At 42.6% G+C, this 24,224-nt stretch overlaps 1 protein-coding gene across 2 annotated transcripts in view; it reads right to left on the bottom strand.

Moving 5' to 3' along the window:
- The window catches only part of UHRF2 (ubiquitin like with PHD and ring finger domains 2), a 122,498-nt gene that overhangs the window by 9,636 nt on the left and 88,638 nt on the right, over positions 1-24,224 (bottom strand). For both annotated transcript variants that reach the window (XM_054986518.1, XM_054986517.1), the window contains exons 8-11: positions 23,471-23,578; positions 22,831-22,935; positions 8,717-8,823; positions 2,901-3,063 (exon numbers count right to left, since the gene is read on the bottom strand). In XM_054986518.1, the coding sequence (XP_054842493.1) occupies positions 2,901-3,063; positions 8,717-8,823; positions 22,831-22,935; positions 23,471-23,578 (483 nt within the window). The remainder of the gene's footprint in view (positions 1-2,900; positions 3,064-8,716; positions 8,824-22,830; positions 22,936-23,470; positions 23,579-24,224) is intronic.

The following is a 24,224-nucleotide window of genomic DNA, read 5'->3' as shown; positions in this document are numbered from 1 at the left end:
CCTGCCTTTTTCAAGCCTGGAATACTAGCTGAACTGTTATGGTTGCCACTTGGGATATGGTTAAACTACAGGGACTCCTTTTATCATTTTTGGGTTTTTTAATCCTGTGTGCTTTTTTTAAGATTTCAGATTTTTCTGCAAACCTGAGGCATTTTTAAGGTATGCAGGAAGATCTGCATTGCCTGTTCATGGCTCCAGTTTCCAGATTTAAGTATTATGTGCCTCTCCTAAGTACATAAGGCATTTCTCATGCCCATCAGATCTGGCCATCTTGGACCCACACTTGAGGCACTTCTTGAAGAGCACCTTCTACTTGCTCAGAATTGAGGTCAAAGCACATCCTTCAGCTGCGGCTAAAGAGGAACTGAGGAAGGGACCTGCTCACCCTGCCTTTTATAGCTGAGCCCACTCAAAAAGCGAGAGAAAAGGCCGGGTGATCATCTAATGCCTTTTAGAGCTTTGATACATCCGTGGCTGGCCTGCACATGTGTAGTTCCCATATAGGACTGCACAGAAGACACGAGGGAACTGAGGGAACATGTGATGTTTTGACAGGAAACTACCAAAGGGATGAGGGGCACTTCTAGCCATCTAGAAAGCTCTGGAAAACTTCTCTGTGGTTGGCCTGCATGTGCGCAGTCCCCCAATGTAGGACTACACAGAAACCATGAAAATAAACCTGTCATATGGTACAGAACACATGAGCTGCCTTACTAAATTAGATCAACTGTCCATGGAAGCATCTAATTTCCCAATGCTAGACATATCTGGTTGATACTATACCTATCTTGTGCAGTTTTCACTTTGCCAGTTACCTACCTGGGAACATTTGCGGTCTGCTCTGTGTCTCTTTGTTGCTCAATATAAGATGGTGAACATCCTCCCTACCACAATCTTGCTGGTACCAAGTCCAATAAAGTTATTAATGGCAGAATTTTCAATTTCCAGGGCTTTTTATTTATGTATGTCATTTATAGTCCGCCTTTGTCACTAAGACTCAAGGTGGATTACACAGTGTGAAATTAGTAAAGTCAATTTCAAGGACATTTCCATAAACAATACCATAGGGTAAATAAACACAATTTTACAAAGACAGCATTAGTAAGAATCCAATACAGAGTTGAAGATATGCTGAAACAGAACATAAGCAATTCTAGGGCTCGCTATCCAGGTCCCCTCAGGATGCAGTAGAAATCTTGGATCGCTGCCTGACAGCTGTAGTGAAATGGCTAAAAATAAATAAATTGAAAATGAACCCAGACAAAACGGAAGTGATGCTTGTTGGGAAGGCAGAAATCTTGAAAAACATGGTACTCCCCACTCCCCGATGGAGTTCGTCTGACCCTTGCAGACACAGTTAAGAGCCTAGAGGTTATATTGGATCAAGTGCTACTACTAGAACAACAAGTTAAGGCAGCAGCAAAAAGTGCCTTTTATAACCTCACTCTAGCCTGGAAGATGGCTTCTTATCTGGCCACCTGGATCCATGCTATGGTAACATCAAGACTTGACTATTGCAATACATTATATATAGGTCTCCCATCCAAATTAACTAGGAGACTCCAATTGGTACAAAATGCTGTGGTGCAACAGCTGTCAGGAGCGAGCAGGAGCATGAAAATCACCCCCATTCTGCAGTCACTCCATTGGCTACCTATCAGCTACCATGCTCAGTTCAAGATACTGGTTATCACATACAAAACTCTTCATGGCCTTGTCCTGGCATATCTGTGGAATATGGATTTAATGAAAGAGATTTTATATACCATTTCTGTGCCTTTCAGTATTATATGCACTTTTACTATGCCCAGGAGCTATTGTAGTATTGATAACGCAACTTGCAAGAAAATGACACTTGAAACCAAGGACCAAAGAAGAATGTATGTTAAACATGTTAATCACTGTGAGAACTGAGAATTAACAGTACAACTTGCTTGCTATATGATAGAGATGCACCTATCACACACCTGCTGTATGATTCTGTATGATTCTAATACAAAAAGCTCTTTGTAAGAACTGTTAATTCAAAATGTTGCAAATTAGGTGAATTGACTAGGGGGACACTCAAAGCACCGGGGTGTGCTTAACATATCTACAGGACTGCTTCCCTCCCTATGTTCCTCCACGGCAGCTTTGCTCATCTGATCAGGGTCTTATGCAGGTGCCACCCTGCACATGGGAGAAATCAATGGCTGCCCGTACATGGGCTTTCTCTGTGGTGGCCCCTACGCTGTGGAACAGCCTGCCTGAGATCAGGAGACCCCCCCCCCCCGACACTCTCCTAACTTTCCGCAAACAAAGCAAAACTGAATTATCCAAAAAGGCTTTTGTATTGTAAGGAGGGGCTCTCAGATGCTTCGCTAATGAGTTGAGGGCCATACACTTCACCATTATGTTGCCTTACGTCCTATGTGTTGTCTTAAATATGTGTTCCTATGAGCTAATCGTGCTTCATATGGTCTAATTGATATGGTAATGTTCTATTGGCCTATCTTAGACAATTATTTTATATTGCTTGATTTTTAAAGAAAACAAATGTAATGAATTAATGCCAGTATTTTCATTTTTCTAATATTTTAATAAGATGATTAGAAACTACCAGGAGCCTTTATACAGAGAAAGTCACAGAATTAGACTGATTAAACAAACAAGATGCTATGGCAAGTAATAACACTGATGGCCCACTTCTCCTTCTTCACAGAAATGCAGAAGATAGGAATATAAACTACTAATTTAGTTATCAGAAAACTAAAACTATTCCGCCTTACAATATGATAAAAGATCATCAAATGCCCAAAACAGATATCTAGCAATAATATAACCCTTAATTTAAAAAATAAGAAATACAGTGCTGCTATTTTCATTTTTAAATGCAAAGAAAGTAGTAGAGAAATATACACCTTGTAAATGCCATCATATCTATTGCCTTCTTCAGGAGCATATTTGCTGATCCTTCGTCCTTTTGAGCTGCGAACCACTCGAACTGGTTTACCGGCTCTCCAGTTTTTAGACTCTGCTCCATTTTTATCATCCAATGGGGCATCACAATTTAGGGCCAGTGCCCTGAAAAAAAAGTATTCAGAAGGCTTCATATGATATTATGCTTCTTAAAGTATTGAAAACATAGATCAGATCAATGGTGCATTTTAGCACAAAATTCCACAGTGGCCAATGGATACTCCAAAAAGGATACAAGCGGGGCATAGATGCTAAAGTTGTCCTGTGTTGATGCTCCCCAATAACTGTATTCAGACATACACTACCACCAAAAACAGAGTTGCACTTACCAGTAACTGTTGTTCATTGACGTCTTCTGAGCAGGCACACACGGAACTGTGCATGCACAGGCCTGCCAAACAGTGAGATTTTTACAGCTTTAAAATCACCAGGGGGTGCTTGTCTCCCCAGAGTGCATGTGCAGGCATTTTCCCGGAAAATCCAAGCAACTCTGGGAGACAGCACCCCTTCACCCTCGGTTCCTCCTAAGCCGCCAGCCCCCTATATACAAGTAGAGCACCAGTAGGGTAGAAAGGAGGATATGTGTGCCTGCACAGAAGATATCAATGAACAATAGTTACTGGTAAGTGCAACTCTGTTTTCATTGTCGGTCTTTCTGTGCAGTCCCACATGGGAGACTAACAAGCCACTTACCAGGTGATGGGAATGCTCTTCATTTGAACAATGATTGAAGAACTGCTTGTCCCACCGCTGCTTCTCTCTGTTCTAGCATATCTAGCGCGTAGCGTTTCGCAACAGTATCAGCCGAAGACCATGTGGCCACTTTACAGATGTCAATATGTGTGATCTCATCGAGTGTGCATGGATTCCCAATGGGGAAGGTAAACTTGCTATCTCATAACATAGTTGGATAGCTCTTACTACCCACCTAGATATAGTCTGGGAGGTAGCTCTTTTTCCCTTATTGGGACCTGCATACCACACAAACAATTGTTTACCTATTCTGAATGGTGCAGTATGTTCTAAATATAATAAAACAGCCCCCCCCCCCCGACATCTAAGTTGTGAAGCAATTGTTCTGCTAAAGATATAGGAGATGGAAAGAAGACTGATCTGAGGACCACTTTCCCTTGGTGAACCTTAACACATTTATATATAACTCTCGTTTCAGCCATCTACTGTGGGTATAGAAATGCCCGCAACGAGCCCCCCACCTAGACAATGATGTGTGAGATCTGTCTTCTTACACCCAAAGTCCATACCAGTAAGTAGATAGGTATCCGATGACCACCATGTCAGAGATCTGACAACAGCCCTTGAGATTGAGTATTACTTATCTAATGAATGAAGGTATAGATGGTGTACCAAAAGGAATCACAGTTGTAACTTTCTCATATACAATCTGGCCATGCGAGTAACCATCATGGTTGCTGCCATAAGACCTAATACAGTCTGGATGGCTCTGGCCGATTAGAATCTGTTCCTTCTAAACAGCCTAACTATGCCTTTGATACAAGTTGCCCTTTTTATGGGGAGGAAAGCCTCATTGGATCTACTATCAGGCATCTGACGAAGAGAACTTGATTCTCGAAAGCTTATGCTACAATAAAATTGATTAGTCTTAAAGGTGCTACTGGACTCTTTTTGATTTTGCTACTACAGACTAACACAGCTAACTCCTCTGGATCTACTATCCAGAACAGTTCCTATGAACTGGACCTTCCTGGAAGAAATCAAGTTGGACTTCATAAAATTTACAAGAAGACCCAGGTTTTGGCAAGTATATACAATGAGATCAACATGATCTTGTAACATATCATTTGAGGGCACTGATACGAGCCGATTGTCCAAATATGGGTATATAGAACACCCCAAAGTGTATAAGTGCGCCACCAGAAGTTAATGGGTATAAGTTGCAATACCATGTTCAGAGTAACCATTCTAAATATTCTGACCGAAATAGACTTATTCAATTTTCTTAAATCAAGTATAAGCCTAACATCTCCATCCCTCTTCTGTGCCAGGAACATCCTAGAGTAAAAATTCCACTGGGACTCAGAGGGATTCACTTGTTGTATGGCCCCTTTCTCTAACAGAACTGACAGTTTGGTTTGCAAGCTGTCAGAGTGGTCCCAAGTATTGTGATTAGGAAGACTCAGAGACGAGAAACATTTGAACTCAATTTTATAATCACATTGAATGATTTCCAGGATCCATGTATTAGAAGTAATAAGTCGCCAGGCAGATAGGTAAGAGGAGAGTCTGTCACCAAATACTACTGCCTGGTCTGCCAGTAGTTAGAATTGCTTTGACTGCTGGGCAGTATCCTTCCCAGGAGTGTTGTTATGCCCAACACAATTTGTGGTTTGGTCTCCTTCTTTGGTATTGATCCTGCTAGGAGGAGCTCTGACAGGGTTAAGGATACTGGTAGGGCTGGTAATGGTATGACCAGTACCTGTAAGATAGTTGTTGACGATATGGGGGCCTCCGGTTGGATGGTTGTTATAGAGGGAGGACTCCGTACAAGCGCGCTATTTGTCTGTCTTTGCTCTTCTGAGACAGGTATTCATCTGTTTTGGTGGAAAATGGGGTCTGTTCTTCAAATGGGAGGTCCTCAATCCTATTCCATGTCTCAACAGGTAGGGCAGTGAAACATAATCATGCATGCCTGCACAGAACTATTGCGGATGCCAATGATCTGGATGAAGAATCCACCAAGTTACGGCTCATATTTATTTGCTGTTTCGACAACTTCAACACCTCCTGGATGACTTTCGCCAGGACTTTATGGTCCTCAGGTAGGTGGTCTATACAGGCAGTCATCCAGTTCCATAAGAAAATTTGATAGGCCCCCACAATCGCTACATAGTTGGTGATTTGAATATTCAGGGCCAAGGAGGTGCAGATTTTTCTCCCTAGAATGTCCAATTTCTTACCCTCCTTGTCAGAGGGAGCTGAATGAGTACCCTGTCTTGGTTTAGCCTACATCTTCTCAGTTACAAGGGATGACGGATGCAGGTGTGCAAATAAAAAAAAGGACATTTTTTCTCTAGTCTTGTATAGATTCTCTGCCTTCTTTGATGTTGAAGCAACAGAGGCAGTCTTCTCGCACAGAGATATCATTTCAACAGAACCTTCGATGATAGGGAAGGCAACATTGGCGGGGTTACCCAAGTATTGATGCTGTAGAATTTCATCTTTTGGTTTTGGCTCAGTAGAGGCAATCTCAATGTCAAGAGATTTTGCCATGCGGAGTATTTGCTCTGTATATAACCTGTAGTCTTCTGTGGGGGAGACTGTTCTTTTGTCAGCAATGGCAGGGGAGGGCCACTGGGGCTCATATTGGGAGAGTAGCAGTCCTGCTCTGGTTCTGATGGCTGATAGGCCAAAGATGATTTGGGTATCTGGTAAGTATGCCTTTGTGCTCTTGGGTGGGAGAAACCTTCGAAGGTGGAAGCCACAGACAGTTCTATATGATTCTCCAAGGTTCAGGCCATATTGGGATGGTCCAGAGCAAAACCAGCTCCAGCACGAGTGTGAGCAGCAAGGCTGTTGAGTTTCTTGAGTTCCTGGCCAGGGGCGCAAATGAGATTGTGGTTTGATTACCTCCCCTTCTTCATCTGATGATGGCGAGGGTGAGTGATAATACATAGATAGAACGCGTGTGTGGTCACTCTAGTCCATGGACCTCTGGTATCAACTGGAGTTTTTTAGGGCAGGATTTGTATTTTTCTCCCTGCAGGTGTCCTGTTTTAGCCCTGGCCACTTTTCATGGCAGTCCCGAGGGCTCAGTAGAAGGTAAGATCCAGGTGTCCAGATCCAATCGAAGTTGAGCGCTTATGTTTCCGTGACAAGTCCGAATATTGAGTTGGTTGCAAGAAACTGGGAAAAGTCGAAGGTAGGTGGGTCTAGGGTTGGGATACCTTTATCAGGGTGTCATGGTCAGATCCGAGTTGGAGCTGTCGGATCCAAGGAGCTCAATGCCTTCGACATTGAAGGATCCATCGAATCAGATTCCTATAGTCCTTGATTGACTGGATCCATAGCTGGAGTCAGCGTTGGCATCAGGCAGTCCAATAACTCAGCAATAGCAGAAGATTTTGCTGCTTTAATGCCAGGACTGGCAGTTGCCAACAGCGTCCATTCCCATAACAAGGCTTTGAGCTGTGTGGCTCTTTCTGCCTGTGACTTTGGTGTGAAATTCTGCCACACTGTGTCCCTCACCAAGTGTGCCCTTCCGTTTGGGTCATCTTCATAGAGCACAAGGTACAACATTTATAGAGAGCTTTGTCAGCCATCTAGACTGATCTATTCACACACAAATTCCAAAGCATGTAGGCCTACTCTATCTGCTGATCGCTGTAGTCAACCTCTTCAACTGGCAGTGAAAGAGGAACTGAGGATGAAGGGGCGCTATCTCCCAGAGTCGGTTTCGGTGGGAAAATACCTGTGCATGCACTCTGGAGAGACGAGTGCTCCCTAGTGATTTTAAAGCTGTAAAAACCAAACCATTCGGCCGGCCTGCACATGCACAGTCCCATCTGGGACTGCACAGAAAGAGGGACAATGAATATGAGGTTCTGTGTAGCCATCATGGCTTGTAGAGACTGATGGACTGATCCTCCATGTTATTGTCTAATCACACTTTAAAGCCATTTTAAGGTGGAGGCTCTCACTTTATTTTATGGCAGTGGGTCTCACAAGTTAAATAAGTATTGTATGATAAAGCCTTTTTGTTTTCTCTGGTCTAAATCTACAGCCGATCAACTTCACTGGGTGAAATAGAAAGTTCTCGCTCCGATTTTTCCAAATCATGTATAATTTTTATAAGTTTCCATACTGTCACCCCCCCCCAACACCTTATTTTTTCTTAGTTTTGCATTTTCTAAACTTTTCCTTCGCCTTCCCTTATAAAGAAGATAACCCAACAGCTTGATCATTTTGGTTGCCCATTTCTGCACCTTTTCCAGGTCAACAATTTCCTTTTTTGGGATGGAGTAACCAGAATTGTTGACAGTACTCCAGATAAACCTGCATCAAAGATCAGTACATTGGCGCTATTATATTGGCTCTTTTATTATTAGTATCTTTCCTAATAATTCTTAACTACAAATGATGTTAATAATCTCCATTCAGCTGTTTCAACTTGATTTTTTATGGTCAATTCCAAAATCACCAATCACTATTTAAAATGCTGGCTTAGATCCTATACTATGCAAACACAGAAGTGATCGTGGACAGGAACTGTCCAATCTCCCCCTTTCTTCTTCAGCCTTTCATGCCCAAGAAATCCTGCCCTTGGAGGTTGATGAATCCTCAGAATAGAGTGTTTGCATTAGTGCAAAATAGGGGCCTGGTCCAAAAATGGGCAAGGGGCAAAAATTCCCCTCACTTCACTAATGTGTGGTGGAAGTGAGTAAAAAACAAAATCTAAACTACAGTTAATTTTCAAATGATTTCAAGGATTCTGCCACTCTGAGTGAAGTGAAAAATGTTTTCACTCTAATTGTTCAAATGTCAATATAAACATTATTAACTTAAAATTCTAGCCTAAGATAAGCCGCAAGACAGGAATAGTACATTGTGCCTGGCTGAGAACCAGCTGGAACAGAAAGGAAAGGGCTGTATTATGTCCTATGGGAATTTGAAAATGGTTTATAAGGAAAAAGAGGGATCATGCCTTATGTTTTCAAATAAGCTTAGCTCAACTGAATTTCTTCTCCTTTAAATAAAATAAATCCTTTAAATAAAAGCTTACCTGTTCATATGTGTTAAAGTTTGATCAAATGAATGTTCTCCAATCCTTTTATTGCCAGAAAGATCTCGCCCACCACTCCCAGTATAAGTAAATTCATCACCTCGGTCCTATGAGAAGATAAGTTATGATGAAAATTTCAAATAACAAATTCAAAAATGTAAGAACTCAATTACCTATGTCTATGTAGCCATGGATTTGCATATGATAAAAATTTACTCAGCCCCAGTCTGCTGCAAATTAAGGGGGGAATCTATAATGGAGGTTGAATTAGGAAGGATGGATTGTTTTCCTGACATACAGTACATGGTTTATAAAGAATACTGAAATTCTAAAAGGATTGATTCAGCTTTGAAGAAACTCTTTTAGTATATCACATTTAGTTGTAACACCTTGTATCATCTTTTCACCGCAACAAGTATCAACAGAATGGAATAAACATCTGTCAACACTCTGGGCTAGTTAAATATATTTTGAAGTCCCCTGCACAGCATCTCTCTCTCAAAGACAGACCAGCGTCTCTTAGAACTTCCAAATATTTAGAAGATAAGGTAAATGCACAAGCATCACAACCCTATGCAGAGTTACTCCAATCTAAGTCCATTGATTTCAATGGGTTTAGACTGGAGTAACTTTGCACAAGATTGCTCTGTTCATGACTGATATGATTACAGCTGTTTACAGAAGTATGAGAGACACCATAACTGGGCTTCATGAATTTGGTAGCAACTATTTTAAAAAATGCACTGGGAACTAACAGGACTTAGTAACACAAACGGACTGAAACAAGCCTGTTGCAACAGAATTGCCGGCACAGTCCATTAACTTGAATCACAAAATTGCTTGTAACAGGTCATAGACCAGATTTTCTTTATAAAATAAATCAAGAAAGAGGAACGGAAGTGCTATGAGTTACTTATATTTTTCTTAGCTATCAAGAATATTAGTCTGGAAAGGGGCTATAAATAAAAAGGTTTATTTGAAAACGTTAAAGCATGTCAACAAATACAATTTCATATTTTCTAGATAATAGTAAGTGAATGAGTAGAATGCTATAGCAACTTACTGACCGATATGACAAACTTAAAAATTGATTAATGATTTATCAAGCATACATAAATGATTTCTAACACTTTATAAGAAATTTATGAAAGCATTAAGTGCTTTGAACTGATTTTACATCCACATCACAAATATTCCTCTTGGCTCTGTTCACCACCTCCTAATGAAAATATTATGAAAGAAAAATAGCTCTCTAGAGATGAGTGATGGATGGTGCAATCCTAGCCCTTACACTTTTCTAAGCCCAATGAGTTCAATCGACTTAAAGGAGTGTGACACTCTACTTAAGATCATGCTGTTAACTGAGGAACAGAATACGTGAAAACCTGTATCGAACCATTTGTGCACAGATCATACAGACTCCTGGTTTTCCTCTTTTTTCCCCGCAGCCTGTTCCAGCCCTTACAAAGATCATTTCCACAGCCATGAGATTTATGCAGAGGAATAGCCATGTGGGTCTCGGGTGGGGGCAAAGACTGGAGTGAGCAAGGTCAAAGGGGTAAAATTGTTCCCTCTCCCCCCTTCCTTAAACACAGCTCTGCTGAGGGAAGGGTGCAGTTTTGTTCCTCTGTTTGTCTCTTCTCACTCCAACAACTCCCCAAGCACATACATGGCTGGCTATTAGTCAAGGATAATTGCTTATATTTAACTGGAACAAAAAACTCCTTAAATCTTAATGCAAGGAGAAACTGAAAATGAAATGCATGCAAAGATCAACAACTTTCAAAACGACAAAACAAATATAAAAAAATTATAAAAATAATCCATAATATATTGCAGGGGCTTTACAATTCTTTACAAACTTACTTGATGGAAATAATAGTAACATGAGGCTAGGGGGAAAGCCATAGGTTGAACCAATAAAATATGCTAACTTGACCATTAACTAGGGTTAACGGATGAGAAGCAGGCCACAGGATCAACTGATCACCCCCCTTTCCCTCTCGTGTGCAAATTTTCTATTTTTTTATTTTTTATTTTTTATAATTTTTTTTTATTTTTCATAACTACAAAACACTACAGACTATCACAAGGAAAGGGGAGAGGGAAGGGACAAAGGGGGGTGGAAAAAGAAAAAGGGGGGGGGAATGAACTACAAACACTAAACACTACACTTCAATGTTTCCCTTCATACTGTCATAATACAAAAATAGCTCCATAGAATAATGATGGAGTGGTTAATCATACAGAGAATAAACATTTCAAAATCTGATTAAACTTTCCTCCCCCTTCTCGGTCCCGGACGCAATTCTCTCTGTGCAACTGCTGTTGCGATGCTCTCCTCCTCCCCCCCCCCCTCCGGCTCCTCCTTTTCTTCGTTCTTGGTGCAGCAGAGTTCTGGGTTTTTATTCTCAAAATCCTTTAGTTGATCTTCTGATAATATCTTATAGGCCTGATCTTTATATCTGAACCATATTCCTTCCGGGAATAACCATTTGTACTTTATTCCATGGTCCCTCAGAAGAGCTGCAAACTTTTTATATTTAAAACGCCGTTTCCGGACTAGAAATGGAACGTCCTTCAAAATCTTGACTTTCAAACCCATAAAGTCCAAATCCGCATTGTATGAGTTATATAGGATGGTGTCCCGAATCTTTTTAGATGAAAAGTCAATAATGATCTCACGAGGCAACTGTCGCTTTGTTGCATATTTTGAAGAAGCCCGACGGACCTCCAAAATGGCGCTTTTAACCTCTTCTTTAGTCGTCCTCGCGGGTGTCGCCAGTAGTTCCGAGACCAAATCCCACAGATCCTCATTTTCCTCCTCTTTCACGTTTTGGAGACGCAAAATTGTCTGCGTTCGTTCCACCTGTAGCCCGATCAGCTGGTTCTCCACCAACTTCAACTCCTTTTTTGTAGCCTTCACAAGTGACGCACTTTCCAGAGCAGACTTTTCTGCCCCCCCCCCGCTGCTGCCTTAATGGTTTTCACCTCGCTTTCAATTAAGCCCACCCTTTGATCAGTTTCGTTCAGCTTGTCAACAAAGGATTTTATGGCTTCCACCACCGCCCTGCGCACCAACTCTTCGAGCGACTCCCCCTTCAAGGTAGCCGAGATTGACTTACCGAGAGCGGGACTTTGCTTCTTTGCTGCCATTTTGGGGGGGGGGGGGCGCCGACAAAATTCTGGAACTCAACGAAGGGGAAGAGCGAGTCTTCTTCAGATCAACCTCTCCTTCACAAACGCTTGTAGAACAGAAGGGATTCGCTTGTTTACAGGCTTCCGCCTGTTTCTTTTACTTGCCGTTTCTCGTTGCCCGGCGGCACTCGAGGCGCCGCGCACATCTGCCGGCCTCCATAGGGACAAACGGGCAATTCCCCCCCCCGCATTGGTTTCGGGGAGTTCTTCCCGCCGCGTCCCGGACCCTGGCTCCCTCCCTGGGAGTCCTGGGGGCTAATCCTTGCAGATCAGCCGCCCGGTCAGGGTGCCCGGTCGTTTCCTCCCGGACCAGCCGAGAGGAGCGTCCGGCATGGCTGAGAAAACGAAACCGAATCCTCTCGTGTGCAAATTTTCTGTCTTCCATTTGCCCTTGGTTCACAAATACACCTGGCTGCCAGTAATTATGGTTAACACAAACCTGTTGGTTTTCCAAAGTTAGTTTTAAGATACTAAAGGGGGAGATGGAAAATCAGTGAATAAGTGAGGAAAAGCTGAAGCAGAAGGAATGTACAATTCTACAGCTCTTTTTTGATCCCTTAACTCAAGTTATTGACCAAAACAGCATTCTGATCAAATGGTTCCAAAAAGGTCAATAGCAATTTTCCTTATCAGCAAGTTATTCTGTAATAATTCATTATGGCAATTTTCTGTTGCTCCTGCAAAAACTATTCTTCTGCTATGCTAGAGGACAAAAGGCTGCATACATAACCAGATACAGCACTGTAGCCCTGGGACAGAAATTTCTACACTGAAGCATTCACTTTAAAAATGTAAGTAGTAAAACCAAGACACATTAGCAGCACATTTCTTGCAGCATCTGCAAGAAAATTTTACTACAAAAAAAAAATGTCAGTTGTCTGTGAACAGAGTAAGATTTTTAATCTTAACCCAGGTAGCTGACACTACATAAACGCTTCACTTACAATCCTAATATAAATGCCACCACCATTTTAAAAAGCCAACAACAATCTCAGAAGCCACCTTGAGCCACTGAACTATGCCTACATTTCTGGATAGGTTAGGATGCCAAGACAACACAGCTTAGCCTTTGTAGTTGACTCTACGGCCATCAAGTATGTCCTCATAGAATTTCTCCAACCAAGAGATACCAATGTCTTTAGAGGCAGCTTTTCACAGCAGCAGTAATAGCTGAGCATGTGTTGAAAGCAGAGAATGTGATATTCAGGTACTCTTGAGGATGTATTGCCGAAGGCTTTTACGGCCGGAGAACGATGGTTGTTGTGGATATTCCGGGCTGTATAGCCGTGGTCTTGGCATTGTAGTTCCTAACCTTTTGCCAGCAGCTGTGACAGGCATCTTCAGAGGTGTAGCACCAAAACACAGAGATCTCTCAGTGTCACAGTGTGGAAAAGATGTTGGCAGGTCATTTATATCTACCCAGGAAGGTGGGGTTGGGCTGAGTCATCCTGTAAGAGTTTCCCAGGGTGTGGAATGCTAATGGAGGGAGGCTTCACTGTATCCTGAGGAGGTTCTTTTGCATATGGATTGGTGCTTGATATGCTAATCTTCTCTGCAGGGATATTGTAGGGTATAGAGTCTTTTGTTAGCCTGGTGTGTTTCAGGACTGGAAACCATGCTCTATTCATTCTTAAAGTCTCTTCTTTCCTGTTGAAATTGTGCTTATGCTTATGAATTTCAATGGCTTCCCTGTGCAATCTGACAAAGTAGTTGGAAGTGTTGTCCAGTATTTTAGTGTCCTGGAATAGGATACTGTGTCCTGTGTCCACCTGAACATACAATTCACCATGGAGAAAGAAATCGTGCGGAAACTTCCATTTCTAGATACCTTAGTCATCCACAAAGCAAACTTTCAGTTAGGTCACAAGGTTTACAGGAAACCATCTCACATGGATTGGTACTTACACAAAAACTCCAATCACCACCCTCGACAGAAAAGAGGCATAATAAAAACATTAGTAGACCGTGCAAGACAGATATGTGAACCGCACTTTCTCAGTGAGGAAACTAATCATCTAAACCATGCACTTCAAGCAAACGGCTACTCCAGAAATGAAATAAGAAGAGCAATTAAAGCAAGGATAAATCAAACAACCGAGGAAAAACAAGGAAAAACAGTCTCCCGCAGGAAAAGTGTTTTTGCCATATATCGAAGGAATCACTGATCAGATGGGAAAGCTTATGAAAAAGCACAACCTTCAAGCAGTATTCAGACCCACCTGAAAAATACAACAGATGCTACGATCAGCAAAAGATAGAGACCCCCTCACCTCTGCAGGAGTATACTGCATACCCTGCAGCTGTGGACAAGTTTACATCGGGACCACACAGTGTAGCATCCAGATAAGAATAAAAGAACATGAAAGACACTGCAGACTTGGCCATCCGGAAAAATCAGCAGTGGCTGAACATAGCCTAATTCAAACAGGGCACGGTATCCTATTCCAGGACACTAAAATACTGGACAACATTTCCAACTACTTCGTCAGATTGCACAGGGAAGCCATTGAAATTCATAAGCATAAGCACAATTTCAACAGGAAAGAAGAGACTTTAAGAATGAATAGAGCATAGTTTCCAGTCCTGAAAAACACCAGGCTAACAAAATATACCTTACAATAGCCCTGCAGAGAAGATTAGCATATCAAGCACCAATCCATATGCAAAAGAACCTCCTTAGGATACTGTGAAGCCTCCCTCCATTAGCATTCCACACCCGGGGAAACTCTTACAGGATGACTCAGCCCAACCCCACCTTCCTGAGTAGATATAAATGACCTGCCAACATCTTTTCCACACTGTGACACTGAGAGATCTCTGTGTTTTGGTGCTACACCTCTGAAGATGCCAGTCACAGCTGCTGGCGAAACGTCAGGAACTACAATGCCAAGACCACGGCTATACAGCTCAGAAAATCCGCAACAACCATCACTCTTAAGGATGTTTATTCATTTTCTTTTTGAATTTCTCTTAATAACTCTTAACACATTGCTTACTGCTTTATTGTTCACCTGAAGCATGCTTCAAAATTCCTCCTGATGGTACAGAGCTGGAGAAGAGGGTGTAAACATTACTCTGATTGTAGAAAACAGCTTATGCCTACACACAACTGTGGTTAGGTTCATGAAATGAAAAAAGACACACAAGATTGATTCATCACACAGCTTGATGCTTTTTTATGCGTTGTAAATGTCTCCCCACTATCTGCTTTAGGTGGTAGATGCTCAGATTAGGCTGAGACAATTGTTCAAAACCTACCTCAGTATTTCAGTGTCAGATCTCAAGGTTTCAGTTTTCACTGAGGTGATAAATCTGTGCTTGGACTATACCATTTTGGAGTGTAAATAGGGACTCATAGGACTGAATACTCCTCCCTCCATGCAGAAAAGTAGCAGATGAGGGGGAAGATTTCACTAGAAAAACAGTGTTGCACTTACCTGTAACTGTTGTTCGAGGTCTTCCGTGCAGGTACACATGGGACTGCGCACGCGTAGGCCTGCTGAGATCTGAGGTTTTTTAGCTTGACTACCACTAGGGAGCGTCCCTGCCCCCTACTGCGCATGCGTGGTCACTTTCCCAACGAAACAGCCCCTATAGGAGCTCCCCCTTCTACCCTCAGTCCTCTTTCGCCGCCATACCCTGTATAGTAATAAGAGCCTTAGCAGGGAAGGAGGGAGGGTATGTGTGCCTGCATGGAAGACCTCGATGAACAACAGTTACAGGTAAGCGCAACACTGTTTTTCATCGTTGGTCTTCCTGTGCAGTCCCACATTGGAGATTAACAAGCTATTTACCTGGGAGGTGGCTGTTTACCTTATCACATAAAGACTGATTGCAGTACTGGCTTGCCCACTGCACCTTCCTGCCTATCCAGGACATCCAGCGCATAATGCTTGACAAACGTGTCTGCAGATGGGCACATGACTGTTCTACAAGTATCCTGGATCAGGACACCTCTAAGAAGAGCTGCTGGTGATACCTGCAACCTTGTGGAATGTGCACGCATGTCTAGAGGGCAAGGTACATTAGCAGTCTTGTAACAGAGTCTAATTGCTTGTACCACCCACCATGCTATAGTCTGAGCACTTGCTTTCCTCCCTTTGTTGTGGCCAGCAAAACACACAAAGTTGAGAATCCACTCTAAACTCCTTAGTACAATCTAAAAAGAACAGGAGGGCCCTCCTGACATCTAGGGTATGCAACACCCTTTCCCTCTCATTTGACTGCTTGCAGAAAAACACATTTCCTGGGAATTTTGAGACTATCTTGGATTAAAAGTCTAATTTAGTCCTCAGAACCACCTTTTCCTGCTGTATCTTCAGGAATGGGGGTTCTACACTCAGTGCAGCTATCTCACTCACTCTTCTGGCTGAGGTGATAGCTAACAACAGGGCGACCTTCATGGATAAAAATCGAAGATGACAGAATGCTAATGGCTCAATTGGTTTCGCCATCAGCTTTGCCAAAACTAGCTGTAGTGACCATTGAGGTATAACCCTTGTAACAGGGGGTAACATGTTTTTTAGTCCCTTCAAAAATAACTTTGACGTGAAATGGGGGGGGGGATTTATTGTCCACCGGTGCATGAAAAGCTGAAATGGCTGCCAGGTATACTTTCACCAACAACTTTGATAAGCCTTTCTGCTTCAGTTCCCACAAAAATTCAAGAACACTGGATAGCGAACAGTCCATTGCTTTCAGATCCCTGCTTTCCGAATCTTTCCCACTTCATCCCATAAGACTGCCTAGTGGACAGTCTTCTGACATTTATTAACACTTGTGTAGCGTTCTCTGATAGTTTTCCTACCCTAGAAACAGCCAAGCTGTCAGCTGTAGCCTCTCCACATCATGGTGGAGAACCTCTTTCCACAACAAGAAGTCGAGTTCTTTGGGGAAATGGCAAGTCTGTCTCACCAGCCTCTTGAGGCTGTGAAAACACGGTTGTTGTGGCCAATTCCCTTTGTGCCTTCTGCTTGCATCTTGCTGATGACCCTGGCCAGTAGCGGAATTGGTGGGAAGGCATAGTGGAACCTGGAAGTCTCCGCACGCTGCCACCCAGCCTACGTTTGAAGCATCTGTCATGATCGACAACTCTGTGGGAGTGCGGCCAAATCTAAACTCCTGGCATCAAGTGGGTATGTACTAACCACCATTCTAATGATCTCAACACTCTTCTAGGTATGGAGTGCTTCTTTTCCTGGGAGTCCCTTTCATTGTGAAAGACTGACAACCACATTTGTAGTTCCCTCATTCAAAGTCTGGCAAAACTCACCACCGCCGTGGTCGATGCTATAAACCCTAAAAAGGTCTGGATTCTCTGGGCTGATTGAAAATGATTGTGTCTAAACAGCTCAATTAACCCCACTATCTTTCCCATTCGGTCTTCAGGCAGGAAGGCCTTATTTACACTGCAATCCAATACTCCACCTATGAACTGTACCCATCTGGATGGGCTTAGTTTTGATTTCTTTTGATTTACAAACAAGCCCAGTTCTAGGCTGGTACGCAAGGTATGTTGCACCTGTCTGCTTACATCATCCTCTGAATGATCTAAGATTAACCAATCGTCCGGGTATGGGTATATACAGCACCCTAGTGTCATAAGATGGGCAATGACAACCGCCACACGCTTGGTGAATACCCTTGGAGCAGCAGACAGTCCAAACGGCAGTACTTTATGTTGGTATATTTCTCTGTTGTAAGTGAATCTGTGGAACTTCATATGTTCCTTGTGAATGGATACATGGAAATGCGCATCCTTTAGATCCAAAACCGCAAACGAACTGATCTGCGGTAGAAGTGTTATGACCATGCTGAGAGTGGTCATTCGAAATTTACAGGTAACTACTGATTTATTCAATCCTCTAAGATCCAGTATGGGTCTGTGCCCACCATCTTTTTTATCTATCAAGAAAAATCTAGAGTAGAAGCCGAGCGTTGACTCCCCGTCTGGCAGTTCTTGCACCGCTCCTTTATTTATCAAGCTTTGGAGCTCTTTCCCCAGTTTCTGACACACCAAAGAGTCAGAGAAAGTAGGTATCATTAAACACAATCTTTTAACACCCAACTATCTGACGAAATATTACGCCACACCGAAACAAAGTTATGGAGTCGTTCCCCAAAGATGGGCTCCGACCCCTGTGCCAGTCAAAATTGCTTCTGAGCTTGAGGCTGCTCTTTGCTATGATGGGGTTGATGCCCTTTTCTTTGCTTCTGTACTTGCTTTCTTTTGTGGAAGTTTCCTTGTGCACTCTGATATTGTCTATAAGCAAGATAAGCATATCCCTGTTGCAGATGGTAGTGGCAGGACTGATCCTTGTAGGAGAATTGCTGTCAATACTAGGACCTTCTTCCCTGTTGCGCCGCAGGCAGCACAATATAAGACTATGCTGTCAACCTGTCCTTACGCTTATGTGATAAATACTCGTCAGTCTTATCCAAGAACAGTGTCTTGCCCTCGAAGGGGAGATCTTCCACCTTAGCGCGCGGTTTCATTGTTAAGGCCGTCGCTCTCAACCATGCATAGCATCTCAGGACTACAGCTGATGACATCATTCTGGCCGAAGTATCTGCCACATTACGTTCCACACTGATTTGGTGCCGGGGTAGCCAAATCGCTTCTTCCTGAAGCACCTTCATTAACAGCCTCTGGTCATCTGGCAACTTATCCACAAAGGCAGATATCTTGTTCCATAGGCACAACAGGTATGTGCCTATCGTTGCCATATAATTAGTAATTTTTATATTCGGGGCTGAGGATGAATACACTTTCCGTCCTAAGGTGTCCAGTTTCTTCCTCTCCATGTCTGATAGAGTCCAATATGGCCCTTGATGCTGCCTGGACTGAAGCTCTTCCGTCACTAAGGATGATGGAGGAGGGTATGTGGACAGTAAAGAGCAAGAGTCGTTCTTTGTTTTATACAAACTTTCTGCCCTCTTTGTCATCGCTGTAGCTGATGCAGTTTCTGAAACAGCATAGTCATTATGTCCACAAATCCCTCTGACTTGGAAGGCTATATTAGACGTGGAGCCGGAATACAAGCGCTGAAGTATTTTATCCTTCAGCTTCGACTCCGCCAAAGATATATCTATCTCTAAAACCTTCACCATCCGGACCAGTTGTTCCGTGTATGAGCGAAAGTCATTTGTAGGGGATGTCTCTCCTGTATCCCCAATAGTTTCTTCAGGGGATGGGCCCGACGGTGGGGTAGGACTACACCTCTGTGAGTAGAGATCCCTTCTCTCCTCCGTATCTGACAGCTGATATGCCATTCTGGAGCTGGAGAATGATTGGCATCTCTCCAGAGGTGCCAGGGATGTCCTTCTTGGGAGGACATCTGTATAATAAACCCTCCCCATCTCAGCCTCATAATCAGGTGGGTCACTCAGGTACCACTCTTCTCTCTGTTGGTAACGGTCGCTTCTCAGAGAATGACCAGAGGAGCATCTTCTCTTAGGGAGCTCACCTTCCTCTGTGGAGGATCTCACTGATCTCGACTTGGAGCTATGTGAGAGAGATCGAGATCTCATCAAAGGGGTCCTAGGGTGTTCGATCAAACTCAAGTCCTCATCTCTGGAATGCTTTATCAAGGATCAGCCTGAGGAATTTCTGGTCAAACAGTGTTTTGTTTTCTTCGACCTTTTCCTGAGTGGTTCATCACCCAATGCCTGCACATCTCTAGGAGCCTAGACTTTGGAGGTCGATGCTGATGGCTCACCCACCTCCTTTGACTTCAATCTGTGGATCTTCGTGGCCAGTTCCAATTGAGTCGGGGATCCTCGGTTCGAAGGTGTTTTTTTTTTTACTCTGAGACGGTTCCGTAAGACCCGACGTCTCACGTGGGGTCGAAGGTGGCTGGCTCCGAGGGGTTTTCGACCCTGATGGGCCAGGTCTTGGTTCCAAAGTCGATCTCGGGAACTGGCAATTTTGGATCCAACAGTGTTGCACTTGCTGACGCTGACTTTTTTGCCTTTGCCACCAGCTCAGTCACCATCATAGCCTTTGACCATAATGCCACCTTAAGCCTACTGAACCTTTCTGCACGAGCATTTGCAGTGAAGCTCTGGCAGTGCTTACATGCCTGGACGTTGTGGCCCTCTCTGAGGCATAATAGGCAGAGCGAGTGACCATCCGTTTTGGTCACTTTTGCACTGCATTTCTCGCAACACTTGAATAACGCCTTTCCCAACATTCCTCCACCCAAACTCCTGAAGATAGCAAGAGAGTAATACTAGATAAATCACGAAAATACTCAACACTAACTTTGAGCAGAACCTCACTCCACAACAGTGAAAAAGGAACTGAGGGTAAAAGGGGGTGCCCCATTTCCTACTGGGGCCGTTTTGGTGGGAAAGTGGCCACACATGCATAGTAGGAGGCAGGGGCACCCCCTAGTGGTAATCGAGCTAAAAAACTTCTGATCTTGGCAGACCTGCGTGTGCGTAGTCCCACATGGAACTGCACAGGAAAACCAATGATGAACCCTAGCTTCTGACACATCACACTCATTCCTAGTACTTGCCACATAGAGAGAAACATCAGGATCTTCATCATAATTCCTATAAATGTAGGTGTAATTTGGTTTCATGTATCACTGTAAAATGTGTGTTGCACTGAGGGTAACATGAGAGTGAAAAAGTAAGCAACTGAATGCAGAATAAATAGTAACTGCTTTAGAATGGTAACAAAATGGAAAATATTTTTAAAAATCAGGGTTGGAAGTTTCTAACAGCACCATCCTAAGCAGAGTTACACAGTTAAAAGTCTATTGAAATCGATTTGCTTACAAGAGTATAACTCTGCTTAGGATGGCACTGGAAACTATGAAATGTATATTTAGTATTTTAATTTTTTAATGTTGACAAATAGTTAGGGATATTAATATATTCCTCCATAGCGCATACAATCATACAGCAAATGTGGCATGGCTCAAACAAAATGCAGTCATGGTAAACCAGTCTGGACTGTACCATTTCAGACCACTGGTGTGAATGAATGGATCTCCATTAAAAAAACCTGTTCCATGTAGAAAACTACGGTGTCAGGAAAAGCGTCCGGCTTAGCCTTCTCCCAAAATGCTAGTATTCTACATGCAAGAAATTTAACTGTATGGAAGAGTGTTCAATCATATGAGCCCCACCTACTGTCAGAAGTTATATAGCTGAGACACAGGTAATCACCTCAGGAAGACCTACCAAGAAACATAACAGTGCCATTACAGCCAAATTGCAGAATTACAGTTAGTGTAAAGGTTCCCAGAAGGCCTGCCTGGATCCTCAGGGGATTGCGGGTTACCCTTAGTGGTGCTGAAGGGCAAAATTCCCCCCCAAAAGACTGGAAAGGGAACCCTCACTAGTCATGATAGTGAGCTGCCACCAGCCTCTCTTGACTAAACGTTCAGCTGTGGAACAGAGAGGCAATTTCCCAGCCCTACCAGGTTTTAAACAGGAAGTCAACCCTACAAGGCAGACGACCTTGCAGAATTAGTTCTACTATACAGGAATCCACCAGAGGCTTAGCATTCAGAAGCAGGAGCAAAAGGTTCTTCCAGGAAAGTGTTGCAGGGGACGGGGATAGAAAGTCAACTTTTAAAAGATTGGTCATCTGCAGCAGGTCCAGATAACTCAGTCAATAAAAAGGGACAACCTGTGACCACAAGCTCTCCAGTAACTCATCCTCACAGGTGAAAAAAATTAATTACTCCACTCCCATAACACTACCTGTTAACAAGCTAGAAGGCTGGTGCCAGCCTCCCTCAAGTCTCTGTCCTTGAGAGCTGTTAAGATTCTAGAAGCCAGCCTTAGTCTCCCAAAAGGGAAAAAAAAGTCTCAAAAGCCCAAACCCGAAAGTGTATACTGAACAAGAAACAAACTAATAAATGAGTTTCTTTACAGTTAGGATTTTAATATAGTTGGCTAGCTTCACTGAAAGAAAAATAATAATCAGGACAGACTTTAATGCATTCCATTTGCATTGGCCACCTTCTCCCATTCTAAGTGCTTATTCTGTATTATCATGAGATAGAGCTCAGCAAAAACAGAATTTGCTATGACTAAATTAAACAATTAAATCTTAACATTAGGAAATACTATGCAATCTTCACAGTAACAGATCAAAACTGTTTATGTATTTCTTAGGAAATAACCATTAATTTCAAAAAGGGTTGCCTCCAAATAAATGTGCTTAGAATCCTGGTGTCAGACACTCCAAAAATTTTAAAGAAAAGTGATCTCTTCTTACGATTTTTTAAAAAGATTTTGTATTCTGCCCTGAAGCACTGGAAAGAGGGCTGGGCCAGTAAAGGCCATGCTAGTCTTCACGAGTGGACCGCTTTAAAAATACTTTAGATAAATTTTAGAAGTGTCCATGCTTGAGGAAGCAGAGGTAGTTCATTCTATAATGAAGTCAGCTGAGGTGGTCACCTCAGAAAATGGATGAAGGAGGCAATGCCCACGTACTAACTGCCAGCCTCCGATTCCACTCATCTCCTTAGCAACAGCTTCCTCTGCCTCACCACCTCCCTACCTAGGAGCCAAAAGAGCTAATCCTCCGTCCTTCATCACTCCCTGATGCCTCTTTAACCACAGTATGTATGTGCTTTATAGATCTTCCCAAATCCTTCCAAAATTCCTTCCTGGTGCCAAAACTCAGCCATCATTTTGCTCTCGCTGCTGGGCAAGGAACTGTGACAATGAACGTAAGGATTCTATTTTCTGCAGCTCTAGGAAGTTTCTGTTCTCCTCCCCTTCCATTTGGCCTTCCAGTGCATCTGCAACCAACTTTATTGTTATGCATAGCAGTAATCTTCTATTTTGAAATATTTCCCTTAAGTTATTGCAAATAAGGGACTTTAGGCACTGTATCAATTACAATGTGAAAATAAGCACAGGCAAAATATTCTGAATATAAAACTTACTACTTCATCTTCAAATCCTCCAGCCAGCACAAGAGAGTAAGCTCCATCGTTACTACGACCATGAATTCCACCAACATGAGGTCTATGGACACCTGCTTCACTCACCTTTGCAATAAAAATTAATAGATGTTTCAAAGGAGTTTAGAGGCTGTTACAGCAGCTATCTAAGTTTGCATTCACCATTTTGCTTTGGACAAACTTCCCCATTTCATTACAAATTACATTTACTATTTCAAGTCTATCACGCATCCTGGGGTCCGCAACATAAAAACTACAAGCCCAAACTGGATGCAAAATAGTAAACACATCTTCATTCAAAAGGAAGAAGAATACCTAAACAATAATCGGTCAGGGCCACAAAGAGAAGGTCCACTTATAGTAGTCAGTTAATGGGTCAGCCACCAGACAAGCCAAGACAAGCCTAGCATCTGTGCAAAATTAAAAAATGGCCTTGGATGTACCATGAAGATGGGCTGCCTGCCTCACTGTACACAACCATCTTTGGATTGTGGTGAAATTAAAAATTTCATTGTTTTAAGCATTTAAAATACAACAGGAGTTTTGTAACTTGCCCAATAGTGCAAGAAATACAAGTTGAAAGGGGGGGGGGATATTTAATCTACATACGTAGTATATTTACCTGCACTCTGAATTTCCATGTTGTTCCAACAGGAACTCCAGGAATAGGTCCATAATGGTTGGAAGGAACAATAGTGCATTCTTTAGTACGCCCAACACAGGCCATACCCTACAAATATAAAGACAGGAAATGACTTTTATCAATAATTGTTGTGAAGTTATTTTATACATTTTTATCAATAATTTTTATCACCCGTTATTTTATCAATAATGGTTGCAAAGAGAGAGACAAGCAAAATGTATCCCTACTTTATATACAGAACTCATTTCAACACACAGATAAACACATTGCTCAACTTGACCATTTGATCATAGAAGGGTAGGGTGCATTTTTCCCACTTTGGGTTGGCTGGGGTTGCAGATATAAATGACTAATCCCTTGTTTTTGGAGAGGATTATTGCACCAAAATCAATGCAGCTTGTCAATGCAGTTAGTCATAACTGGTGCAGCAGTACACCCATACAGAATGGACAACTGAGAAGAGTAGATGGAAATGATGAGAAAAAAACTGAATGCTCAAGTTTTTGTTGAAATTAGAAGACCAAAATGTACATTCAGAAGTAGAGACGAGCGCCAGCTAAGTCAGAAATGCATTGTCCATTCTGCAAATGAAAAGTAGTTAAAATGTTTCCTGTCAAATGAGACCTCAGATTACTCACTTTGGATAAGAGATAATAATGACAATAGGGCACCACACTGAGTATCACCAGCAGGGCAAAGTACAGTGATGAGGGCAAGACAGCAGGGCAAGTTC

This window comes from Eublepharis macularius, chromosome 8, assembly GCF_028583425.1.
Source record: "Eublepharis macularius isolate TG4126 chromosome 8, MPM_Emac_v1.0, whole genome shotgun sequence".
NCBI lineage: Eukaryota > Metazoa > Chordata > Lepidosauria > Squamata > Eublepharidae > Eublepharis > Eublepharis macularius.
The sequence above is the reverse complement of the archived record's forward strand: the minus strand, read 5'-3'. Positions and strand labels throughout refer to the sequence as shown.